This window comes from Balaenoptera borealis, assembly GCF_965194805.1.
Source record: "Balaenoptera borealis genome assembly, chromosome: 17".
Lineage (NCBI taxonomy): Eukaryota > Metazoa > Chordata > Mammalia > Artiodactyla > Balaenopteridae > Balaenoptera > Balaenoptera borealis.
The window spans coordinates 36,168,491-36,193,028 of record NC_138876.1 but is presented as its reverse complement, the minus strand read 5'-3'; the positions used below and the strand labels follow the sequence as shown (position 1 = coordinate 36,193,028).

Sequence of the window (24,538 nt, the reverse complement as noted above, 5' to 3'; positions counted from 1 at the left end):
ATACTTTCTTACCATGATATTGTAGTTGACATTAATGGTCTCATCTTCATAAGGGGCATTCACTTGAACAGGTTTAACATCACTCTTTCCTTTTCTTACAACATCATAGATGGGATTTCGAGGTTGCTGGTTTAAGAGAATTTTTTTCAGTTGCTTTTCCAGAAGCTGTGGAGCATTGTTAACTACTTCAAAAACTCCATAGTCCACATTAAATCTAATTGCCTCTGAAAAGGTCTGCAAAATAAATTTGTGGAAATACGTCTTACAATTTTAAAAACCAGAAACTCACTGTCTCCAAGAAGACTTGATACTTAATGTATGCATATATACTTACACAAAGTTTTGTATTCTTAATCATTACCTCTTTCCTTTTAGAAGCTTAGAAATCTCTTGACTACAGGTAAGGGAACCCACTGACTCCTTCTTTTCCAAATGTACTTAAGCCATGAGATAAGTGTCAGGATATATTATGGCAGAAATTCCTTTTGCATAAACCTCTTATCTCTGTGCTTCTTTGGAACTGGAAAGAAATACACACCTGGTCTCTATGAAGCAATGTTATTCTCTTAGAAGGGGGTGGATTACTAGGGAAGAATGAGTAAAGTAAGAAGAAATAACACTCCTGTTGTCTCTTTCATCCCCAGGAGCCATGAAAGCTAAGTCTCCCTTGCCCAAAAGGAGAAAATTAAGTACAATGTGTTCTTCATTTAAGACTATTTCAACACCGTTCCATTCGCTGTGACCAAAAAAAGGAGAGAGAGTGAAAGACAATATTTCTGAGCTTTTCTCAGTAATTACTAAATGCTGCCAACTTTTATTTAAAGTCAGTCAGTTAATATACAACAGTCAGGAGTCTTGAGTTTGAATACCAGCTTGCCAGTAAGTAGTTCTGTGACTTTGGGTAAATCACTAACATGTTTGGGGCCTCTATCTCCATAGCAAGTATATGGTGGATTGGCTGTGTCTTTTCTCATTTTGCCCTCCAAGTTCAGAATCAGGTCCCTTTTCCAGAATATTAATTTATTTTAGGATTCCTTCAGCAAACTGCATACTCATGTGGATTAATTTATATATATTTAGCCAGGTAGTAGAAGACATTAAGCCCTTCCCCTTGGATCAGTAAGGGTACTAGGGAGAGCATCAATTCTTCCAAGTTTTACTAACAGTTTGCTAGATATGCTAGATATACCATAGTTAAAATTTAATAAATGGCAGGATGTTACAAAACTGGAGTTAGAAATACATGTGTATATGTATAAATACCTATTATGTGTTTGTGTGTGTATATGTGGGTATAGATATATATATATACACACACATATATTTTTTAATAAAGACTCATCCTACAGTAAGATGGCGTCTTAGGAAGGTCCTGAATATTCCTCATAAAGAAGCCAAAAGGCTGGCTGAGTGATGACTACACACTGGGCAAACAAGATGCAAACCACATCAAACAGGTAGGAGAAGCTGGGATACAACCTCGTCATAAACCCCACCCCTGGTGCAGTGACCCTGCGAGGCAACTCGAAACCCAGAGCTTCTCCATGAGTAGCAAAGGGTTCGAACCCCACATCAGGCATCCCAACTTTAAAGACCTGCGCGTGAGAGACGAGCCCCTGATTTTGAAAATCAACAGGGCTCACATCCCAAGACATGAACTGAGATGTGAGACGAGGGAAAGGGGTCCTACAGTCAGCACATAAGGTGAAATCATATTTAGTCAAAACTATCCCTTGAAATCCTTGAAAACACTTAGTATCGTGTTGTTCTATCTTTCAAGAAGTTTATCACAGTCAATTTTTCCTCTGACATTGAAATGTGTCACTACTTTATTTAGGGACCAGATAAAGTGGTGGGCTTGTGTTTAAAGCTCATGTTATACAAAAATATGTATGTTTACCACGAGAATCACCCTCAGCATGAGAAGATGACTACACTAAGAGGCAAGAGGGAGAAGAGCCACTGAGAGAGTGGCAGATTCTCATCTTCCATCTCACACGCTCTCTAGGATGTTCACAGACTGGTCTATGTGTGTTTGTGGACTGGTAAACAGTCACCCTCACTCTTTAAATCACCCTCACTCACTCTGCAGAGCACGAATAATTCATTTTGAGTAATAACCCGTGTATAAGGCAAGTCCACTTTAACCCACAGTAACTACAATAGAAGTATATACAAACTAGAGTGATGGCACAGAAGGATTTGTTAACTATCTTTAGGAAATTAAGGAAGTTGTACAGAGAAAGCTGAGTCTGGAAGAATAAACAGGCAGTCTCAACAGCCAGATGAGGGAGAGAAGGGAATTCAGCAAAAGAAATAGCAAGTGTATCGAGATACATGCACCAACAATAGACAAGGAGCACCAGACAACAGGGCGCTTTTGAGGACCTGGAAGCAGTTTGACGGTGCTGAAGCTTAATATTCTAGGGGAGAATAACAAGATGGAAGCCTGGAGAGAAAGGCAGAGGACAAGTTCAGCAAGGACTTGCTATTTATGCCATAACTCTCAACTTACTCTCTCAAATCAGTGACTCTCAGAGGGTGTCCCTGGACCAGCTGCATCAGCATCACCTAGGAACCTGTTAGAAACGCAGATTCTTGGGCCTCACCCCATAATCAGAAACTCCGAGGGTGGGTCCCAGTAGTCTGTGTTTAACAAGCCCTCAGGTGATTCTGATGCATGCTCAAGTTTGAGAATCATTGCTTTAGAATGACAGGGAGCCACTGCAGAGTTTTTAGCTGGGGGGAGACAGAATCCAGGTTAAGCAAACTTCAAAGCCCACATTCTGTTTCCTACTTTATGCTGACTTTTCATGCGTGTTCACATACATGGAGGGGCTGGCCATCTATGGTCTATACCATCTATGGTCTATAGGAGAAAGAACCCTGGGCTTTATTCTCCCAAGTCCTGTTGTCTGCTTAAGAAGAATCTCTCTCACACGTCATGTCCTCTTGTTTTTACCATTTCTAAGCTCATCTACAAAATTCCTCAAATTAGTTTAGTACGTGACAATAAAAGACACGTAAAGTGGGGGAGACAGAAATGAACGATGGAGGAAGACTTTCCCTCAGAAAGCTGAGTAGGCTGATTTAGAGAACACTCAGCTTTTAATCATATGATAGGAAAAATCTTCAGTTTGAGCCTCAAACCCAATCCTCTGCAAGCTGTTACAGACTGCTCTTTCCCTTACTTAATTTTCTTATTTCAAGGGTATCATTTTCCAAATGTTCTAAAACGAATTGACCTGAAGGTGGTGAAAGCTAACTTTGTAGTACCAGTCATCCATGTGCGAAAAATATTTTCACAGAAAAAGCAAGTGCATGAAAATATTTTTACCACAATAAATTGCTGGTTCCACATTTCTTTGAAAAGAGGAGGAAAAAAAAACCTGTGAATAATTAGTGATGTGCTTTAACTGCCAGCCCAGCACCACTGAAACTTACCGGGTGCCAAATTATTTAGCTGAACAGTATTTAAATTAAAAACTAATGACTAGGTTAATTTAATACACGTTCATCTCTGCTCCAACTCTGTCTCTACTAATTGAGTTCCAAAGCTATATTTTAAACATGCATCTTAGTCAGTGAATGAGAAACATCTGACAACTTGAATATAACAAGTCAGTTACCAATAACAACTTCTTTTAATCTAAGCTTTATTGTCATTTTAGATGCTTAACCATAAACTGTTTACTGGACATATTCACCAGTGGGATGGAAGGAATAATGTGCCACATAAAATGCAGAGAAAATATCATTAGTTAATAAAATGAGTTACATTAGGTAATTTGAGTGCTTTATGTTTGAGCTACAAGGCTTATCAAAACACCCATAGGAACAAATGCTGAACTAAGCAGTACTACCTAGGGCTCCAACAACACCTTTAAAAATCAGTCTCTCAGTATTTAAATCTTGGCAGGGGAAGACCCAAGTCCTTCATCCCCACTTCATCCCACCCATTCCCCAAATCCATACTCTCTCTCCTTCTCTCTCGCTCTCCCCTTACCCAACAATCTAACATATAACTCCTTCATAAAGCTGCAAGAAATTATAATAGTTTACAGATTTTAAAAAAGTGTGGAGAATCATTCCAAAAAGAGAAGTTATGGTAAAATTCCAAAGGCACATAGCTAAGCATGGTCTGGCAAACACATGACATACCTATCCTTGCAAGGAGGGTAGAGAATAGGCCACCCCTTCAGCTTCTGCAAACCATAAATGTCACAAACATTCTAAACCACCCACAGAGGACCAACCTAAATCTGTATGTGGGCTCATCTACTCAATCCCACAACAGTCACTGAGCATAATACACACAAAGCAAAACCAAAAGGGAAAAAAAGTGTTTTCACACTATAGCATAGAAGAAAATTTAATAAGCAAACACTTGTCCATAAAGAGTTGACAGCAAAAAAAAACCCTCCCAGACACCAAATGAAAACAATATCTAAAAGTGAACCTGGCACCAGAACAAACGGAATGAAGTTATGAAAGCTAGGATTTGGAAAGTGCCATAATCATTTATAATAGCAGCAACTGTCCTGGATTCCCCTCATCAAAAAATAACATGGAGGCAGGCTACCAGCCATCAATTTCTGGATCTTACAATGTGTCCCAAGGGTGTAATGGTGTAATGGAAAGAAATGATGTAGGAGACAGAAAGCCTGATTCCTAGGCCCATTTGTGCCACAATCCAGTTATGGGACCTTGGGCATTGCACTACATATGTGAAGGAAATCTCAGAAATCTAGATGACTTAAGAGCTCTTTTAGAGAGAGAATGTTATAACATGTATCTACACTCTTGGGCTTAGGTTGTTGGGCCTTTTTTTTTGGAGGGTGCAGGTGGTAGAGAAGCGGAGGCAGATTAGAAGGTTTACTTATTTATTTCAAGGATCTTACGTGGAAGACGTAAAAATAAAAAGAAAATCGTCCTCAAGAAGTTTAGGGAGACACAGAAGAAAGGGACCTATCCTGGCCCCAAGAAATTTACGGTGTAACTCCTGAGATTAAGAAATACACGGTTAGAGGAGAAGAAATTAATCAAATTTTCTTTAGCTGAAAAAGTCTAATCTCCCACCCAGTACATATATCCCCTATAAAATATTGCCCCAAATGATTACCTATACCTGAATATCTTCAATCACAGGGAGTTTAGTTCTGCACAAGCCAGCCATTCTATTGTTAGAAAACAATCTTTAAACATTTTTCTTCTAGTGAGTGAAAATCAATTTCCTCATAAATGCTGGCCCTGGTTCTGCCCTCTAGCTTCACAGAATATGTTAACCCTTCTTCCTCAATCAGATCTTCAAATACTTGGAAAGAGCTCTTCATTACAACACTTCTACCCATTCCCAAGCCAGGTTCAACACCGACTCGTCTTTCAACCCTCACTCATCTGACATGGTTTCCAGAGCATCCATTAACTGAGTCTTCCTGAGTCTGGTTTGGCAGAGCAACTCTTAACATACAGCACCAAGAATGCAACACAATATTCCAAATGCAGTCTGACAATTCAATCCGATTCAAAAAACCATTTACTGAGCGCCTGCTATGCTTCAGACTAATATTTTTCTTGATCTTAACTACATTTCTATTAATGCACCCTAAAAACACATTAGCTTTGTTTGTTTTAGCCCATTTCAGACTACCATGACAAAAATGAGACCAGATTCTGTTATCCAAACTATTAGTTTATCCCTCTGCTGCCATGTCTATAGTCACTACAGTAAAGTAAGACAAGTTTTTGAGCCATGTGGACCTGAGTGGACCCTGTCACTTACTAGCTGAGTGACCTTAAGCTGGAAAAACACTGGTCCACTTGCAATGTTTCATCCAAGTCTCCGATAAAAAAATAATTTTTAAACATCAAAGCCAATGACAGATTTGCATGGGACAGACTATTCTCTAGAATGACAATGATCCATCAATCCAATTAAAGAGTGACCACTCCTCATGTTTCAGGAATGGATGACAAGATGGGCTAGTTAGTGAAGGGAAAGGAAAGAGAAGCACTAATTCTGTGCCAGGCACTTAATGTACGTTACCTCGTTTCATAACAATCTTGTAAGATAGTTGTATTGTTTTGGTAGAGAAAGGAATCGAAGAATTAGGTAATTAAGGAACGTGTCTAAGACCACATGAGTAATGAGTGGAGGGGCTGAGCAAACAGTTCTGCCTGCCCCCCCTTCCTAGCCACTGCACTGGGAGATGAGCACAGGAAGAGCACGTGTGGTTAAGGTGAGGGAGGGTGATTGGGGGAAGCAGGACAGAGCGCACAGGGTGACATAAGAAGTACGAAGCTAGAGACAAAGCTAGAAAGGCTCTACTGAAGCCATGTTGCAGAGTCCATATTAAGGAATTTGGATTTCAATCTGTCGTCTGTTAAGAGTCAACCCCTTCTAGCTGTGATTAGTGAACTCTTTCAAATATTTGAGAACGAATTTCACAGATCATGATAGGGCTTTGCAGACAAATACAGCAGCATAAGTGGAGCATGTGTTTCGTGTATTGTTTTAGACAAGGTTGGGAGGGAAGGCTTCCTGAACAGAAGCAATATAAATCAGAGAGGAAGTGATACAGATATCTCAGGGAAGAGCCCTCCAGGCTGAAAGGCCCTTTGGCATATTCATGTTTGAGAAACATAAAGAAGGCCAAGTTTTCCAGTTAGGCTGGAAAGGAATTAACAAGGGGAAGAGGCTTAGGAAATAAAGACCAAGAGATGGCAAGAGCCAGGTCATAGAGAATTTTCGATTTTATTCCTAGTGTAATGAGAAGCCACTAGACAAAGTTCTGAGTAGGAAGTAACATGGTTCAATTTATTATCATTATTATTATTTACTGAAATCCTAATACATTAAATTTATTGTTCCCTAAAGTGCCAGTTCATAACTATCCAAAAAAAAGAGAGATTAGTTTGGCTCACTAATTCTCAGTAAACCCATGCTGGCTTCTAATTCTTAGCTAAGTGCTCATAAACCAAACATTACTAATCTGTTCTAGAATCTTGCTAGGAACTTGGTTTGAGAATCCATTATTCCTTCTCCTCCCTGCCCCCAAATTCTTTTTGAAAACCTGTGACATTTCCCCTCCTCCCATCTTATGGCATGAAGCATGGGTAGTTAGTAAGTAGATTGTGTGGTACCAAATGTAAATGCAAAGGAACGAGAGGAAGAGAAACAGAGACAGAAAGAGAGAGCGAGAGACAGAGAGACAGAGAATGTAAAAGCAGAAGAATTTGGAGAGACAGAAAAGAGAGAGAAGTGGCCCAGGTGGGCTGCATGGGACATATGAAGGGGCGAAACTGCTGGGGAGGGATGAAAAACATTATTGCAGAGACAGAGTTCAACAGAAACCACTCAGTCAATTCAACTAAAGCCTTGAAGCAAATGTACAAAAAAAGGTCACGTCTATTCTAACTGGATGGCAGGATTTCAGCAGAGTTTCTCTTACGTTTGAAGTTAATTTTCTATACTATTGTTATATTTCTTCTAGAATTAAAAAATATTTTTAAAAAGAAAGTTAGGCAGGGGGATTTATTTTCTAAAGCAAGTAAAAGATAATCATGAATCTTGAGACAATGAAATGTAAATCTTGAGAAACTGAAATTAGACCCAATATAAAGATTCTTCTCTTTAAAACTTCACAAAAATGTACTTTTTTTGGAGGAAGAATGGAGAATGCAGAGCCTAGAGGAAAGACTACACAATCCAGAAGAGCAAAATTCCGACAACTTTGTGACTCTGCTGGGTTTTTTATAATATACAATTAGACAAAGAAAGTTGAAGAGTCAGACCACAAAAGAATCTCCAGGGGTGTCCTGTAATGTGGCTCAAGCCTGATGCTGGAAGGCGAGAGCGTGGCTTGGTGTCTCAACCTGACCCCCATAATGGTTCCAAACACCTAGCATGCCAGGTGGAGGAGAAATCGCAAATTCTTTTTGGAAAGAAGGAAACAAAACAAACTTGCATGCATAGATACATACATATACACAAAAGCTAACCTAGGCAAAAAAATACATCTAATACGTTCCCTTCAAAAATCATTTTCAGTGGTTGGGATTTAAGAGATTACTCATTTTAGGGTCCAGTCCCTTTAAAATTATTTGTGACTTTTTATATTTCAAATTTTGCCTAGTAAGTATCTGAATGAAAAAAGTTTTCATAACAATAATAAAAACCATTTCTTATCTAACTTTCTTTCATCTGACATTCCTGATGAACTTTATTTCTATACAACAGTATAAGTGTTTTTAATGCATCCCCATTTCACTTTTTCTAAATCCCTCAATACTTACTCTACCAGTCACTGCTGTCTAAGACCAAAAATCTCTTATTTGGCATCTACCTATGTTACACCAACAACAGTGTCTTGAGTCTTATTTACTATGGATATAAAACGCTAGTTTCCTTAAACACAAATTCCACTTTAATATCTGTCCAAGAGGATGACAATAATTGCCTAGAGGCAAGAAATTTAGTTTCTTAAATTTTTTTACATTCTCTCCTTATCACCTTAGTTCAAAGTGTAAAATGATACCCAGATACAACTGTATCCGATTTTGTACAGAATGCTTTTGATTGTTAGAAAAATTCCAGGTTTCTTTTTTTTTTCTTTTCTTTATTTATTTACTTTTATTGTAGTATAACTGACCCAGCTTCTTCAATAAGAATAATTCCTAAATATGATTCAAACCCAAATGATTAACTCCATAAAAAGGCAAAACTTTATCTAAATGCTTTAATTAGTATTTAAAAAAATATTATCCCTGATAAATTTGTCTCACAAGATAATCCAGTGTTTACAATATTTTGCTTTGATAATATATTCCACAGAACATAATAATACACTCACTGGAAGGCTTAGGAATTCATTAAAGTAGTCCACAAGGAAATCATCTGTTGCCAAAGAATCTTCCTGCAAAAATACAGAAACAATATTATGCTTACACTAAAATATCTTAAAACATGCCAATATTATTCTCTATTTCTGATACCAACAGATTATAATGTAGGTCTTCAAATCATTTTCAGTCAGTCAAGAGTGAACCCTCACTATAAATAGAACACAGTGTTACAATCTCTGGAAGGAAGAAATAAGAAAATAGAATGGAGCATCCTCTTAAAAGGCCTTGCCACTGTACTTAGCTGGAAAACAGAGCACATGAGAAATACAGCATGATGCTCAAAGAAACGTCAACAAGTACAAAATACTACACACAGTAAATTTCCCATGGACTTATTAAATATATTTATTTCATAAAAATAAAGGCAGAGTCAATAAAGACAGAACCAGTATTTGGGGTTAAGATGAAATTCAGAATGAAGAATTTCATGAATTGCCTAAAAGAACTGATAAACTAAGTGAAGAAAATATTCCACTGCCTCCCCCTTAGAATGAGACAGTTTTAGTAATCTGGGTCCTGCATAACTTTTGCATGAAGAAACTTTGACAATGCATGTGTTCTAAGAATAAGGATTGTATACATTTTTTTTCCATAACTATCTCATCCACCAACATAGTCACTTTTAAAGTTGGCAAATTGGAAAGCCACTGCCAATAACAAAGTCTCTCTTCCAAATAAAACACCTTATTTTATTAGTAATTGTTTCCATTGTGTCAAAAGCACATCATCACATACCCTGTTGTATAGTAAGTGTGTTTATTTTGTTATTCATAATTATATTTCAGTTTCACAAATCTAACATGAAAGTTGACAATACAACACGATGCTATTATTTCCATATGGCTGGTTATTTTCTTCTTATACGGGCCAACTTTTAAAAATTTGTTGAAGTATAGTGTGAAAGTATAAGGAAGATATTATAGAATATTAACACCTACTTTGGAAAACAGATTTTCAGGGTAATTTCTTTAAGTAATTGCAGTATCAGAATAGAGTTATGAACAATCACTTATAGGATTTATATCAAAGAACTTAGTAAAAATATGAACTGGTTAGAACAACAACTAAGGATTTAGTTTACTAAAAATCTCAGCTGATTAAAACAACAACAATATCAAACTCAGGATCTCACAAACATACTACCCTCATAGTGGTACTTTAGTAATACACGCTCAAAAAAATTCTGATTGGCAAAGGTCAAATACAGCAGAACAAGGCAGATAACATTTGGTGGAGGCTAAAAGTCTAATCATCTTTCGAATTTCACCTTTCAGAGTTACTTTAATTTTCATTTAGCAAACTAATAAATAATTCAATAAATATTTTTAGGATTTCCTGGGTAAATTTCCTAGGTAAAGGCATTGTACTACAATAAGGGTGGCCAAATTTTACACTACTGGGCTCATGATCAAAAATCCACAGATGGGAAAGTTGAGTATTTTAAATTAGTAACTGTAATGGAGTACAGTCCCTGTTAGTTTTTCTAAAAGAGCCATTTCATTTTTAATTTTTAGCAATAAAACAAAATGCATATTTCATAAATCCTCATAGACCTAAATGTCACCTAGAATTTGGTCAGTCACATTGCCAGAAATTTCTACAGAATCCTCAGATTCATATATTCATTTCCAGATGCCTCACACTTCTAACAGACTCTAATCAATGCTTTCCAAGCCACCTGTGATGAATTACCTGTTTTTGTTTTGTTTTCTCCCTAATCGATTTCAGACAGATAACTTTTGTAAAATACAATAAGAATGAATTATTAGAAAGTGAAATAAAAATATACATAATACAAGCCCAACATTTTTATTATTAAATTCCATACTCTGTCAGACAAATTACTGTAAGGTTTCTAAACATTTACTCTCAATTTGTGAACTCATCTCCGGATAGATGGACAGGAGTTCTCAGGCGGTACCAGCCCACACACCTGACTCCAGCAGCACTGCCCTGACCCTTGGTAAGCAATGTGCTCTCAGCTCCCTCAGGTCCCCCTGAGGCACCACACGAGAGGGCATTCCCTGGGTGTACAGTCACATCCTCAGTTTGCACTTACAACCATGGACGTTATTATTCAAATACATCAAAATCTGTATTTCTTTTCTGAAACTGTATCTTAATTTCTACCAATATTAAACATAAGTGTTTCTGCTGATATCAGGGCAGTTAGTTCCACAATGGAAATAAGTGTAGCCTTCAAGTGCCATCTGCTCAATCCTCTTGTCACACGTTAATGGGAAGTCCTGCACCTCCTCTAAATAACTGAGCATATTTTCCCACTGCAGTTTCTAGTTCACTGTGTTCTGATATCTTGTCACATCAGTAACAAAGTCTTGTGAACCTATGAGGATCTGATAAACTCTTTATTCTCCAAACCCTTTAGTTTAAAAAAAATTTTTTTTAAGGCCTTGATCTGGAGAAGCAGCTCAGTTACTCGCAATAAATTTCCACAATCCGGTCACTTGGCTGTAGTAAAATGAACTAAGTCTCCATATTCAGGTTTAATATCTTCCAAATAACCAATAAACTGGTGACGGTTAGTGGTACAATCAAGAAGAAAATTGAGTTACAATCAATTCCTCCATTACATCATTCCATGAACCTGGCTGCAAAATTTGCAACACAGATTCTCTGCAGAATGATGCAATGGAAGGCAGGAACATTTTTTCAGAATTGAATGCACTCTTGAAACCTGTTTTTTCATGTATTACAGGTGTGCCATCTGTGAAAGTGAAGTCAGCTTTTCCATTTTTAGTCCAAACTTCTCAAATTTCTTCCTGACAGAGGGTTAAACAAAATAGTTTATATGTGCTTGCTAATTCTAATAGGTAAAAATTTTTATTGCTTAAAAAATCATTTTGCTGGACTCTCAAATGAGATAAACTACAACTTCTTCACAACTCTAAAAGATGCAAGATATACAGAGACCTTCTAAACAAGGAAGAGGAAATGAGATACAGACAAAAACCATAGTCCAAGAAAGAATACAATACATGCCATAAGAAAATTACAACATAAAACGTTTCCTCCCAAAGGAGGGAAAGATATTATTTGGTAGGGGGAATCAGAAAAGAATCAAGTGGGGAAAATGGCATATGAATTGTATTTCAAATAACTTCAAATTCTATATTTAGAAGTATACACATGAGAGGCAATAATGCAGAGTAAAGAGAGAAATGCATGAGGAAAGAGAGGTTGGAAAGCAAAACATAGTAAAGGTAATCAGTTAGCTAATGGCACAACTAGAAAAATAATCCAAGTTTCCAACTTCCTTTTAAGCCATTCACACATTAGCCAAAGCCATTCATCTTATTTCCAATGCAGAATCCTAAACTGACACACTTTAGACTGGGAATGCTATCATCGATCAGGAGATAGGTATAATTTTGGAAATAAGGTCTAAGCCTATCAGGATGGACCTATTTTTGCTTCTTCTTCCTAAAGTACATATAAATTCTTTCTTTTCTCCTTTCTAAACAGGCCAGTCACTAGACCAGAGCCTCCCACCCGGTATGGCCATGACACGTGGTGGTGTGCAGACAATGGAATTCAATGGGTCAAGTGAAAGTGGACCTCTTCAGACCTCAAGGCTACCAGGCACAGTCAGGGATGGCTGGTGCTCCCAGGATGGTGACCTCTGGTTGTGAGCAAACTTGTTTGGGACTCCTCAGATCCAACTCCTTTCCCTGGAGTCAGCGATTTATCAGCCACATCCCACACCCAGACACTGAGCATAGCCAAAGAGCTGCTCAAGCCCCTGGACATGGATTTATTAGCTAGCTGCAGAGCATACCACTGCGCTACGAAGCTGCTGGAGGAGTTTCTGTCTGAGATGTCCAAGAAGACAGTTCACAGCCAAAAGGTGCTAACAGCTTGAAGGAAAGGGGGAGGGGAGACCCTGGAAGGATGATGGCCCCAAATCTGGCCTTCACATACAACAGATATTTCTGTCTGCTGGCAACTGATGGATCCTTGTAGTAGTATACCAGCTAGATACAAGGCAATTACTTGAAAAATATATGCAATATACTGCAGTATAGAGTTTCATCATTATTTTGAAATAACTGAAACATTTTATTGACTTCTAAATTTGTTTTTCCTAAGAATTTTTAACATTATATTTGTCATGAAAAGAGGGAGTACTGTTAAATTTAAAATTTAATTTCAACTCCTGCAGTTTTCAATGGTTGTAAAAAAGTCTAAAAAATGTTAATACCTATTAGGAGATACAGTTTCTCACCAAGAGAGACTATACAAGAATATTAAAAGATCAACACTGAAAGTCTTGATTAGAAATTACATACAGTCATCTCAAGCATAAAACCTAATATTAAAAAGTTATACACCTCAGGGGACTGCCCTGGTGGCCCAGTGGTTAAGAATCTGCCTTCCAATGCAGGGGACGTGGGTTCGATCCCTGGTCAGGGAATTAAGATCCCACATGCTGAGGGGCAACTAAGCCCATGCGCCACAACTAGAGAGCCCCATGTGCCACAACGACAGAGCCCAAGCAGTCTGGAGCCCACATGCCACAACTACTGAGCCCACGCCCTCTGGAGCCCACATGCCACAACTAGAGAGAAGCCCATGCACCACAACTAGAGAGAGGCTTGAGCGCTGCAACAAAGACCCCATGCACCGCAACCAAGAGCCTGTGCGCCACAACGAAGAGCCCATGTGCCCAAACAAAATGATCCCACATGCTGCAACTAAGACCTGATGCAGCCAAAAATAAATAAATAAATAAATAAATAAATAAATTTTAAAAAAAAAGTTATGTGCATCAAAAAAGGAAATTAAGAAAATAATTCATTTCAGTAGCAGAGAAAAGAATAACAACCAAGGAGGCAAAGACTTGTACACTGAACTAAAAAATTGCTGAAAGAAATTAGAGAAGATATAAATAAATGGAAAGACATGCCATGTTCATGCACTGAAAGACCATATTGCTAAGTTGACAATACTACCCAAAGCAATCTACAGATTTAATGCACTGTCCATCAAAATCCCAATGCCTTTTTTTTTTTTTTTTTGCAGAAATGAAAAACCCATCTTAAAATTCACAATGAATTTCAAGGGACTGCAAACATCCAAAATAATATTGAAAAAGAACAAAAACTGAAGGATTCATATATTCTGATTTCAATACTTACTACAAAACTACAGTTATCAAAATAAAGTGGTACTGGCATAAAGACAGACATACAGACCACTGGAATAGAAAAGAGTCCAGAAATAAATCCTCTCATATACGGTCAAATAATTTTCAACAAGGGTGCCGTGACAATTCAGTGGAGAAAGGACATTCAACAAATGGTGCTAGGAAAACTGGATAGCCACATGCCAAAGAATGAAGTTGGACCTTTCCCTTATACCATATACAAAAATTAACTCAAAATGGATCAAAAACCTAAACATAATGGCTAAAACTATAAAATACTTAGAAGAAAACATAAGGATAAACCTTCATGACCTTGGATTTGGCAATGGATTCTTAAATATGACATCTAAAGCATGAGCAAAAAATAAATAAATAAATGGGACTTCATGAAAATTTAAAACTTTTGAATCAAAGGACTCTGCTAGGAAAGTAAAAAGACAAACTACAGAATGTGAGAAAATATTTGCAAATCATATAGCTGATAAGGGTTTAATATCCAGAATATATAAAGAACTAAACTAGAAAGAGATAAAAAACCCCAAATTTTTTAACGGGAAAAGGACTTGAATAGACATTTCTCCAAAGAAGATATACAAATGGTCAATAAGCACATGAAAATATACTCAACAACAACAGCAACAAGAGAATGCAAATCAAAACCACAACAAGATATCACTTCACATCTACTAGGATGGTTACGATTTTTTTTTAAAATGAAAATAACAAGTGCTGGTGAGAATGTGGAGAAATTGGAACTCTTGTGCATTGCTGACAGGAATGTGAAATGGTACAGCCATCATTCCTTAAAAAGTTAAACATATAATTACCATATAATCCAGCAATCTACTTCTGGGTATAAGAACTGAAAGCAGGGTCTCATACAGATATCTGTACACCTGTGTTCCTAGCACCATTATTCACAACAGCCAAAAGGTGGAAATAACCCAAATGCCCACTGATGTGTGAAAGGATAAACAAAATATGGTATGTATATATAATGGAATATTACTCAGCCTTAAAAAGGAATGAAATTCTGATACATGCAATGGCATGGATGATCCTTGAAAATGTCAGGCTAAATGATGTAAGCCGTACACAGAAGGACAAATATTATATTATTCTACTTATATGAGTTACCTAGACTAGGCAAATCCATAAAGACAGAAAGTAGAATAATGGTAACTGGAGGCTAGAGGAGGGGTAATGGGAAGTTATTGTTTAAAGGGTACAGAGTTTCAGTTTGGGATGATGAAGAAGTTCTAGAGATGGATAGTGGTGATGGTTGCACAATGTGAATGTGCTTAATGCCATTGAAATCATACACTTAAAAATGGTTAAAATGTTAAGTTTAATTTTATGTATATTTTACCACAATAAAAAATTATGTACACGCCAGAATCATGCAACAACATGGAGAATCTCAAAAACATTATGCTGAGCAAGAGTAATTTTACACAAAAGAAAACTAACTGTATGATTCCATTTATATGAATTTGAATCTATAATCCAATGGTGAAAAAATAGGACAGTGGTCTTTGGGGAAAGGAGGAAGAATCAACTGGAAGGAGGCGTGAAAGGACTTTCTAAGATTATGGAAATGTTCTATATTTGATGGAGGTTTGGATTACACCGGTGTATACATTTGTCAAAATTTGTCAAATGGGACTCAAAAGTTTTCCATTTCACTGTGCATAAATTTTACCTCAACATTAAGAACCATAAACTAATATTGAACACTAGTTTATGATATAAAATGCTGAAATGTTTAGGGTGATCTGTATCATATCAATGTCTGCAGCTTATACTCTGAAATACATAAAAAAATAAAATGGATTGATGGACACACGGTGTGATGGACAGAAGGACAGAAACATGAAAAAGCAAATGTAGCAAAATGCTAATAACTGTGAAACCTTGGTGATGGGTATATAGGTATTCACCATACAGTTCTTTTAACTCTCCTATATGTTTAAATTTTTTCATTAAAAAAATGTTGGGATGGGAGGACTTATGTACAAGGAAACAGTATCATGTTTCTCTGCACTTATGGACAGCCTTCTTAGCCTCCTGTGTACTAAATGATAGATCCCAAATCATTATCACCACATCTAGAATCAGTCCCTGGTTATCTGACAATCTTCTGACCACTACCCTGCGATCCCATGTACTAATGGTCAGACCCCTGGGACCTCTGCTTCACCCTTCTGCCCATAACATGCCAAACCTCATCTTCCTACCTCTCCTTATCACCATTACAGTATAGATCAATCTTCCTAACACCACCACAATCAGTACAAGAGTTCCACCTGTCTCCCAATCCCCCATCCTTTTCTAACACACAACAAATGGCTTATGATGAATGCAATTTAGTTCCTGCCCAGCTGTCTAGCCTCATCTCATACTACCATGCTGCAGTCACAGCAATTTTTTTAATAGTTCTGCACCTTGGCGCACGCTGATTATTCTACTTGGAAAATCTTTTCTCCTCTTATTTACCCATCTATCCTTTTTTCTTCTCCAAAAGAAGAGAAGAAATGTGATGTTTCCCCTATGATATGTTTACCCTAGCATATCTTTTAATACTTCAGACTATAATTGTCTGTTTAGATATCTCACTCTCTGGACTGTGAATTTCTGGAGGAAAAAGACTGTTTCTTACTCACTTTGAAAATTCCCAATGCTAAAAGAATCTGAAAAAGAATATATATGTATAACTGAATCACTTTGCTGTACTACTGAAACTGACATATCATTGTAAATAAACTATACTTCAATAAAAAAAAAATCCCAATGCTTCAGATAATAGATGCTTACACTTTTGTTGAGTGAATGCTTGAATGATTATACTGAGGACATGAAACCTAAAGAGAAGAGACTGATAACCTAAGAAAGACTCTAATAAAGCAACATCAATAAAATAAAAAGCAGAGATGTTGCCAAAAAAGAAAAACAAAAAGAGAACACAAGGGGAAACAAACTTCACAAAGTGGCTTGTTGAAAGTATATCTTGCATAGATCCAAGGCACTTTGGAAACTTAAGAGCCAAAAGCCCATTTATCAGATCCTCACGGGATCGCAAAATTGTATATTGCATTATGAATATAGTTTATGAAGGAAGGAGAAAATAAGAGTGGCTCAAGCAATGAAGAACAAAAGTATGGATCTCCTTTGATACCAAGGGTTATCATCACATATTACAATCAGCATCTACCCCGCAGTACTTTTCCATTTGGTTTCTGTTCTCACGCTCTCTCCCGGAGGAAATTCTCAAAGGCCTGGAGAAGGTAAAGGAAGCTCTCAATTCCCTTTTTATCCAATCACACTGTCTAATTATACCTACTTGGCTTCAGTCAATTCATTCGGTGAAATACCCTAAGGCTTTCTCCCTGTACAAAAGTTCTTACAATCTGATATCCTAATTTAAAAGAGAGTATCTCACACTCTTTATCACCTTTTCTCCCATGCCACACCTTACCTACGGATAGAAAGCTTCTCTAAATGTGCTTTTGGTTTAAACCTCAAAATTCACACTTAAATATAAACTGTGTGTCCTCATTGTTTCATGTTAAAGGCCACCTCGCCAATCAGAAGGTATACAACTTTTGGGAATAGCGACGGACAGTGTGTGTCCCCAGTAGTGCCTAATACAATGAGAAGTGCAAGTTGTTGCTTAATAATATACTTGTTGACTATCATATTGATGGAACTTCTAACGCACTTCCTGCAGTTCCAAAAAGCATTAGAGAATTTGATTCCAACCAGAGAACTGGACTCCACAGAGATGGAAGGATTCCAAACAGCCTACACTTTCCAAAGGACCTCTAGGACCAGTCTCAGTTTCCAAATGACTTGCTGGAAACACTTCTCGCACCTCGCTCTGCACCCTCTTAAAAGAAAGCAGGGAAGCAGGATGGTACCTCCATCCACCTGCCCCTGCCCTCCACCACTTCCCCATAACGCCACCTAGCGTGTCAACCGAGTGTGCTCTCACAGTTCATTCAACCAACTGATGTGCAGTCAGCCATATTTACAATCTGAAAAGACAAATACCAGTTGGTCATTAATGTTCATATAATTAGACAGTCTTGTTCATGAGGACTGGAACATATGGATTTTTTTGCATATTACATTAGAATAATGAGAATATCCTCATGCTGGGGAAATGCTCTGTGTTTATAATAAATTCATTCACCCTATACAAATAACAGAATATGAATTTAAACAGACTAAAGATTAACTAAAAATAAATACCATTTTTAACAAGTAAAATACAGAAAGTACTGCTTGAAACTACAGTCTCAATTTTATGGTATAAATAAAGAGCATCTGCTTTTTTAAAAAAACTCTTTTCTTTTTTAAATGGCATCTGCTTTTAAAGTTGAAACTGAGTTTTATATATCAGAAATCCTTCAACAAAATAGATCATTATACTACAAAATTTTTACTCTACAAAGACAATTTTCGAAGCATGACATATCTGCATAGTTTTAATTTTTAAGGCACAATAAAAAAATATTATTTTGAATTTAAAGAGTCAAGTAGTTAAGTCTTTAATACTAATTTATTTTCTATTTTAAAGTCAAAAACAATTTTAGGGGTCACTCTAAAATTTAAACTTTTCTCAATGTATACCTAACACATAATCAAATCTCAATGTATCATAAAGCGGTCTGAACTCTACTATTCTTGCTATGACAGATTTATACTTCAATTTTTATGGAATATGAAAAAGAGTATGGGATTGAGGGAAGTAATGAAGAAAAGCATTCACTTTATCACTTTTATTATTTGAATTATTTACAGGAATGTATTTATACATTGCTTATATAATTAAAAATATACCCCCAAAGGAACTAATGAGAAAACTGAATATGTAAGTTTTTTGTATATATTTTCCCTGAGAAAATTATCAAAGACCAAAGTTAATAAAGACACTAAAGTAGAAAAAATGCTACTTAAAAATGCTGAAGTAGAAAATATAGAATATATATCAAATGAAGCTTTGCAAAAAATTGTAAGTGAAGCAATTACACTAATTTATTAATCATCTAATAACATATTCTGGGAATTGTGCTATTAACTATAGGGAATATTAAGGTGTACTGAGTCACAACACTAACCCTCCAGGAGTTCACAATTTTGTTAAGAAATTGCAAAATTTACAAACAAAAAGTTAAAGTATATACAAGGCAATGTGTCCCTGACAACAAATGATTTATTCTAAATGTTATTCTCTCATTTGAAGACATAGGGTTAAAATATTTTGCAGACATACTTAATAGCACTGTAGTTTTTAGATCACTGGTTGAGAAAATGAAATAAGCAAAAAGTTCCTATGACTATGGAAGCACTTTATATTAGAACAGGATTCTGCTGCCAGTAATGGAAAACCAAGATAACACTATTTAAATAACACAAAAGTTTATTTCTCTCATGTAATTATAAGCAGTTCAGAACTGGCATACTGGCTTCCCAACATATCAGGAACCCAGGCTCCTTTGATCTTGTGACTCTGCCATCCTCAAGATGCCACTTCTATCTCAGAATCCAAGATGGCTGCTTCAGCTCCAGGATCACATCCTCATTTCAGCCAGCAGGAAACAAGACGAAGGGCATGTTCTCTCCCTTTACATTTATCTGAGTATTACAGTTAGAATGACACAGGTTCTAATTGTGGCCTCACCAGTTACTAGCTGTGTGACCCAAGGGTGAGTTATTTAATCTCTGTAAACATCAGCTTTTCAGAAGTATGACACAACACTTCTGCTTACATTCCATTGTAAGCAGAATTTGGTTACATTTAGCTGCAAGGGAGGCTAGAAAATGTTGTAATTATTTTGGAGAGTAATATGTCTGGCATGTATTATGGAAAATGGTAGAATGGATTTTGGGAAACCAGAGATCTCTGTCACACAATTTCTTCTAAAAATATTAATGAGAAAAAAATACTTTTATACTTTTGAAAAACAGAGATAAATATTATGTGCAAGACATATGAATTAATTAACCTATAGATAATGCTTGGTGAGCATATGAATTTGAGGATCTGGTCACAAACTGGTCACAACTGAAAGCTGCACAGGGTTCAAAGGCAATCTGGATGATTTTAGGTTGGAAAGGTTTCACGGAGGAGATGAGCTGAACCTTGAAGCATGTGCAAGACTGTGAAATGGATGTGGAAGGGCAACTGAGACAAAACTCAACAGCAAAGGCAAGGAAGCAAGCAGGGCAGTTTGGCTGGAGCAGAGGGCATGTGGAAGTACTTTATAAACCTAAAATGGTATGAACATTGTCTTTATCACATAGAAAGTATTGGAAGGTAAGGTTTAAAGAAGGCTGAAACGTTGTAGAAAAGATTTTGAATGCTAAAGGGAGGCGTTTGACATTGTGGCTCTGCCAGTTACTAGATGTGTGGCCCCAAGTCAAGTTAGTTAGCCTCTGTGAACACTGACTTCCCCATCTGTGAAATGTGGGTGTTAATAACCACCTAATAGAGTTGTTTTGAGGTTAAATATTAACATGCAGCCAGCATTCAGTAAATAGTAGGATTAATAAAGCTCTGAGTAATTGAGTAACATGGTAATTTTTTAAAGAGTTAACAGCAATCTGATACCCAAGGTAGGACTGATGGGAGAAGGAAAAATATAAAGGCAGAGCAAAGCCATAGCAAGTAATCCAGCAGAGCTGACGCACAGGAGTCTGCTCTTTAAGCCTTAGGCAAAGGAAAATTGAAGTTGGCAGAGGGAATATTGGAGGCAGTGATATCAGGGAGGACTACTGCCAAAGTCCATGCTCAGGGATGAGGGCCTGAATAAGACAGCGCTGAGGATGGAGAAAAAGATCTGGCTATGAAAGGAACCTGCTAAATGACCGCAGGTGGGAGGTGAAGAAAAGGGAAGAAAGGTTCTGATGTGGGTGACTGAACGGCCAGTGGCATCATTAACCAAAATAAGAAAAAGAGGAAGAAAGACAGAATGGGGTGGGGTGATTAATTCAGTTTAGACTATTGAAATGATGCAGGGACATCCAGATGATGTAAGTGTCCAATAACCCAATAGATACAGAGTTCTAGCATCATAAGAGGTGTGTGGGCTGGAGATGTGTAGATTTGGGAGTCCTGTGAAATAAGAGTAGCTGAAGCCATAGGAGGAGAAGAGGAGTCCTCCCAGAGAATCCTGAAGAAGGTCAACACTTTCATGGGTAAGAAAAAAAGAGAAGCCAGAAAGGGGGACATAAAAATGAGAGATGGGATAACTGGGAGACAGTGGTACAAAGAAACCAAGAGAAAGTGTAGTGGCTGGTAGAATCTTCAAGATGTTATGAGTTCCCATAAGTTGGGAAAAGACCTGGAGAGGTTAGCAGACAGCTCAAAGGGTAATGTCGCTGGGGGCTTGTCAGAGTTTGTGCTGGAGTTGTATGGGAAAGGGTTATCTCCAGAAATGCTTACCTACCTCCTGCTGATGTGAAGAACAGTTCAGGAAGCAGATTAAAGAAATTTGCCACTACACAGAGAGATGCCAAGGCAACAGGAAGATGGTTGGAGTTTCTGACACACTCTTTGTGCCTCTATTTTGGTCTCCCTCTCTCAGTGGTGGACCAAAGGTCTGGAAGGGTGAAAGTGGAAAGTACTAGCAAATGAAGCTAGCAGAGAGCCTCCATTCTCATAGCCCCTACTAGACTGTGAACTTTTGGAGACTTATCCTCAGCATCTAGCACTGCACTGTGAATGTAGAGGCACTCACGTTTGTTGAATAAAAAGTCAAAAGCAAATAAGATAATTGACCAACGAGAGAAATAAGTGCTGTAGGACATAAGCAAATAATCTAGACAAGTGGTCAGAACTGCTGGAATCAAACCCTAGTAGGAATGAGGCTCTACGGCCTCCTAGCTAATGTATAACCTTGGGCAAGTTCCTTAAATACACTGTGGGAACCACAGCAGAGCCCACCACCCTAGATATAGCACTCACCTAAATGACAACAATTACAATGTACTTGGCCAAGTACTTATTATTACTCAACTCTCCAGAAGTCTGACCTGAGAACATATTTAGCACATTTTTAAAGGAATTATAACCGTAAATAGACCACTTATTATCAATCAATGCCACCTACTAATGTTTACTGTAACCAGGAACTGCACAGCCCCATCACAATAAAACCATGGAGATGAAGTCTACCTCTCATGGAGTCATTAACAAGCTCAGCAAAATTAAATGAGGCCATTTATGTAAAAGAACTTTAACAATGAATAGCATCCACCATAAAAATCAGTTGGCCCCTTCTTAAAAATGTACCCGTTAAAAAATAAGCAATTCTTGTACTCAGCACCCTCGTTATGAAACGGAAGGCTCTATTATACTCATTTGGCAAAAAGAAGAAAAGAAACAGCTTTTTTTTTTAATGATCTATGATTTGCTATTTTTAAAAAAAAGCCAAGAAAAAAAAAAGTAGCCCTCTAAATTGTACTTACAAATCCTTCTTCTGTAATAGTTGGTGGCTCTGAAACAAGATAAAATATTACATTATCTCACTCAAATCTGATTTCCTTTTAAAGTAAATGAAATAATTTGAGACAGCACTTAGCCCTGCTTTATACGTGGGCAAGCTCAGTAAAATTCTTGGCCCTCTGTTCATTCTCTGCACATGGACTGAATTTTAAGTTGGAATTCAAGGTGGAAGTGGGGAGGAAAGGCCTCTGGAATTCAGCTTGGTCACTAATTGAGTGTGACCCCGGAGTTAACCTTAATAGACGGAGGCCTCCATTACTCCCGCTGCAAAATGGAGAACTAAGCAAGATAAAATAGGACGGGGCCAACGAAGCACTGGGAAAGGGGTGAGGGGTTAAATTCCTTACAAAATGCGGTGAGAGAACTCTGGAGCCAGTGCTACGGGACGCGCGGGAACCCAGAGGCGGTGCGCAGTGGGGCCGCCCCGCGGGCGAGAGCAGCGGCCCGCGCGCCCCGGCCCCGACACCGACCCCGGCCGCCCCACCTACCGGCGGTGAGCCGCCTCTCGGGCATGCCGCCGCCGCTGCCCGCGCCCCCGGCACCCGTGCGGGCCGTCAGGCCCCGGGAACGGATGCCGACGCGGAGCGGCGCGCGGCCCCGGACTGCGCCGGCCGCTGTGGCCCCGCCCGGCCCGAGTTGCTATGGAACTGAGACAATGCGGGCGCCGAGCAGCGGGCAGTCACGCGCCTTTCGGGCTCCCCAGGCCGAGGAAGGTACGCCGTCCGCCCCAGCCCGTCCTCCTTCGGGTCAGGGGCCGGCCCCGCCGCCAACGGCTGCGGGACGGCGCGCGCCGAGCAGTGGGCAGTCACACGCCTTTCGGGCCCCCCACGGGCCGGGGAAGGTACGCTGTCCGTCCCAGCCCGTCCCCCTTCGGGTCAGGGGCCGGCCCCGCCGCCAACGGCTGTGGGACGACGCGCGCCCAGACCCCGGCGCTGCCACCGCTAGGGCCCTGGAGACGCATCGCCCTTAGAGCCCGAACTAGCTGGGGTCTCGTTACTGTGGTGACTGCGGCTCAGGCCTGTTCTCCCCGCACAAGCTCCCGCACAAGCTCCGCCCACACCGTCCACAGTAAGAAAAGACCGGCTCCGAGCGGGTGCGGGGATGGAGGCCTCTCTGGCTCGTCCTGAGAAGACGAGGAAGGAAGGGAAGAGTTTTCTAGGTACCGAAGGAGGGCGAGTACTCGCCACACACAGCTCTTGAGCGCGTTCAGTTATATGAATGCCTGTATAAAAAGTTAAATATTCACGTGCTTTAGGAACCAGATCTTCCTCACACTTTTCCTCCAATCGGTTAGGGCAGCCAAATTCTCAAGATAGCTAAGATTTTAAAATTACCGAAGGAATCATGAAGAGGGGACAATATACTGAGGTTGCCCATAGTGTATGTTCCCGGAAAAGTTATGATAGAGGAGTTTAAGTGAAGAGTGAAATTTGAAAAAAGAAAAACAATACCTCTAATTAGGAAAAAGTGAGCGTTTCTAGCAACGTCGTGGCTAACTCAAAGTTCCAGCCCAGACCTCTCCCCCTGAACCTGAGAACCCTAAATCCAATTTCTACCCGTGGTAGCTCTTCCTGGATGCTTCCAAATCAAAATGTCCAAAGGGAAATTCACAATTTTTCCCATTTCTTATTTTCAAATTTCATCTTCTTACATAAATCCCATATTCAGTAAGCGATACCTTCTTCCACCAAGTGACTCAAGCCAGAAACACCATATTCACTCAAGCACTAGGTCCTGCCAATTCTACCTTGAAGTATTTCTGGAACCTTCTCTCCTTTCCCACTAACAACCAGAGTCCTAGGACAGGCTGCCATTTGGACTGTAGTAAAAAACTTCCTAACTTGTCCCTCGGTCGTTGCTTCCAGTAGAGTTCCCCTTAAGTCCATTCTCCATGCTGAAAGCAAACTTATCCAAATGCAAATGTGACCTACTTGAAACCCTCAGTGGCTCCACATTTGCCT

At 38.7% G+C, this 24,538-nt stretch overlaps 1 protein-coding gene across 2 annotated transcripts in view; it reads right to left on the bottom strand.

The window, feature by feature from the left end:
• RGS22 (regulator of G protein signaling 22) overlaps window positions 1-23,180 on the bottom strand; it is a 174,975-nt gene extending 151,795 nt beyond the window's left edge. For both annotated transcript variants that reach the window (XM_082364231.1, XM_082364230.1), the window contains exons 1-4: window positions 23,066-23,180; window positions 22,541-22,569; window positions 8,853-8,915; window positions 13-234 (exon numbers count right to left, since the gene is read on the bottom strand). In XM_082364231.1, coding sequence (XP_082220357.1) covers window positions 13-234; window positions 8,853-8,915; window positions 22,541-22,569; window positions 23,066-23,090 — 339 coding nt within the window. In that variant the 5' untranslated portion in view covers window positions 23,091-23,180. The remainder of the gene's footprint in view (window positions 1-12; window positions 235-8,852; window positions 8,916-22,540; window positions 22,570-23,065) is intronic.
• Between the last annotated feature and the right edge of the window lie 1,358 nt (window positions 23,181-24,538).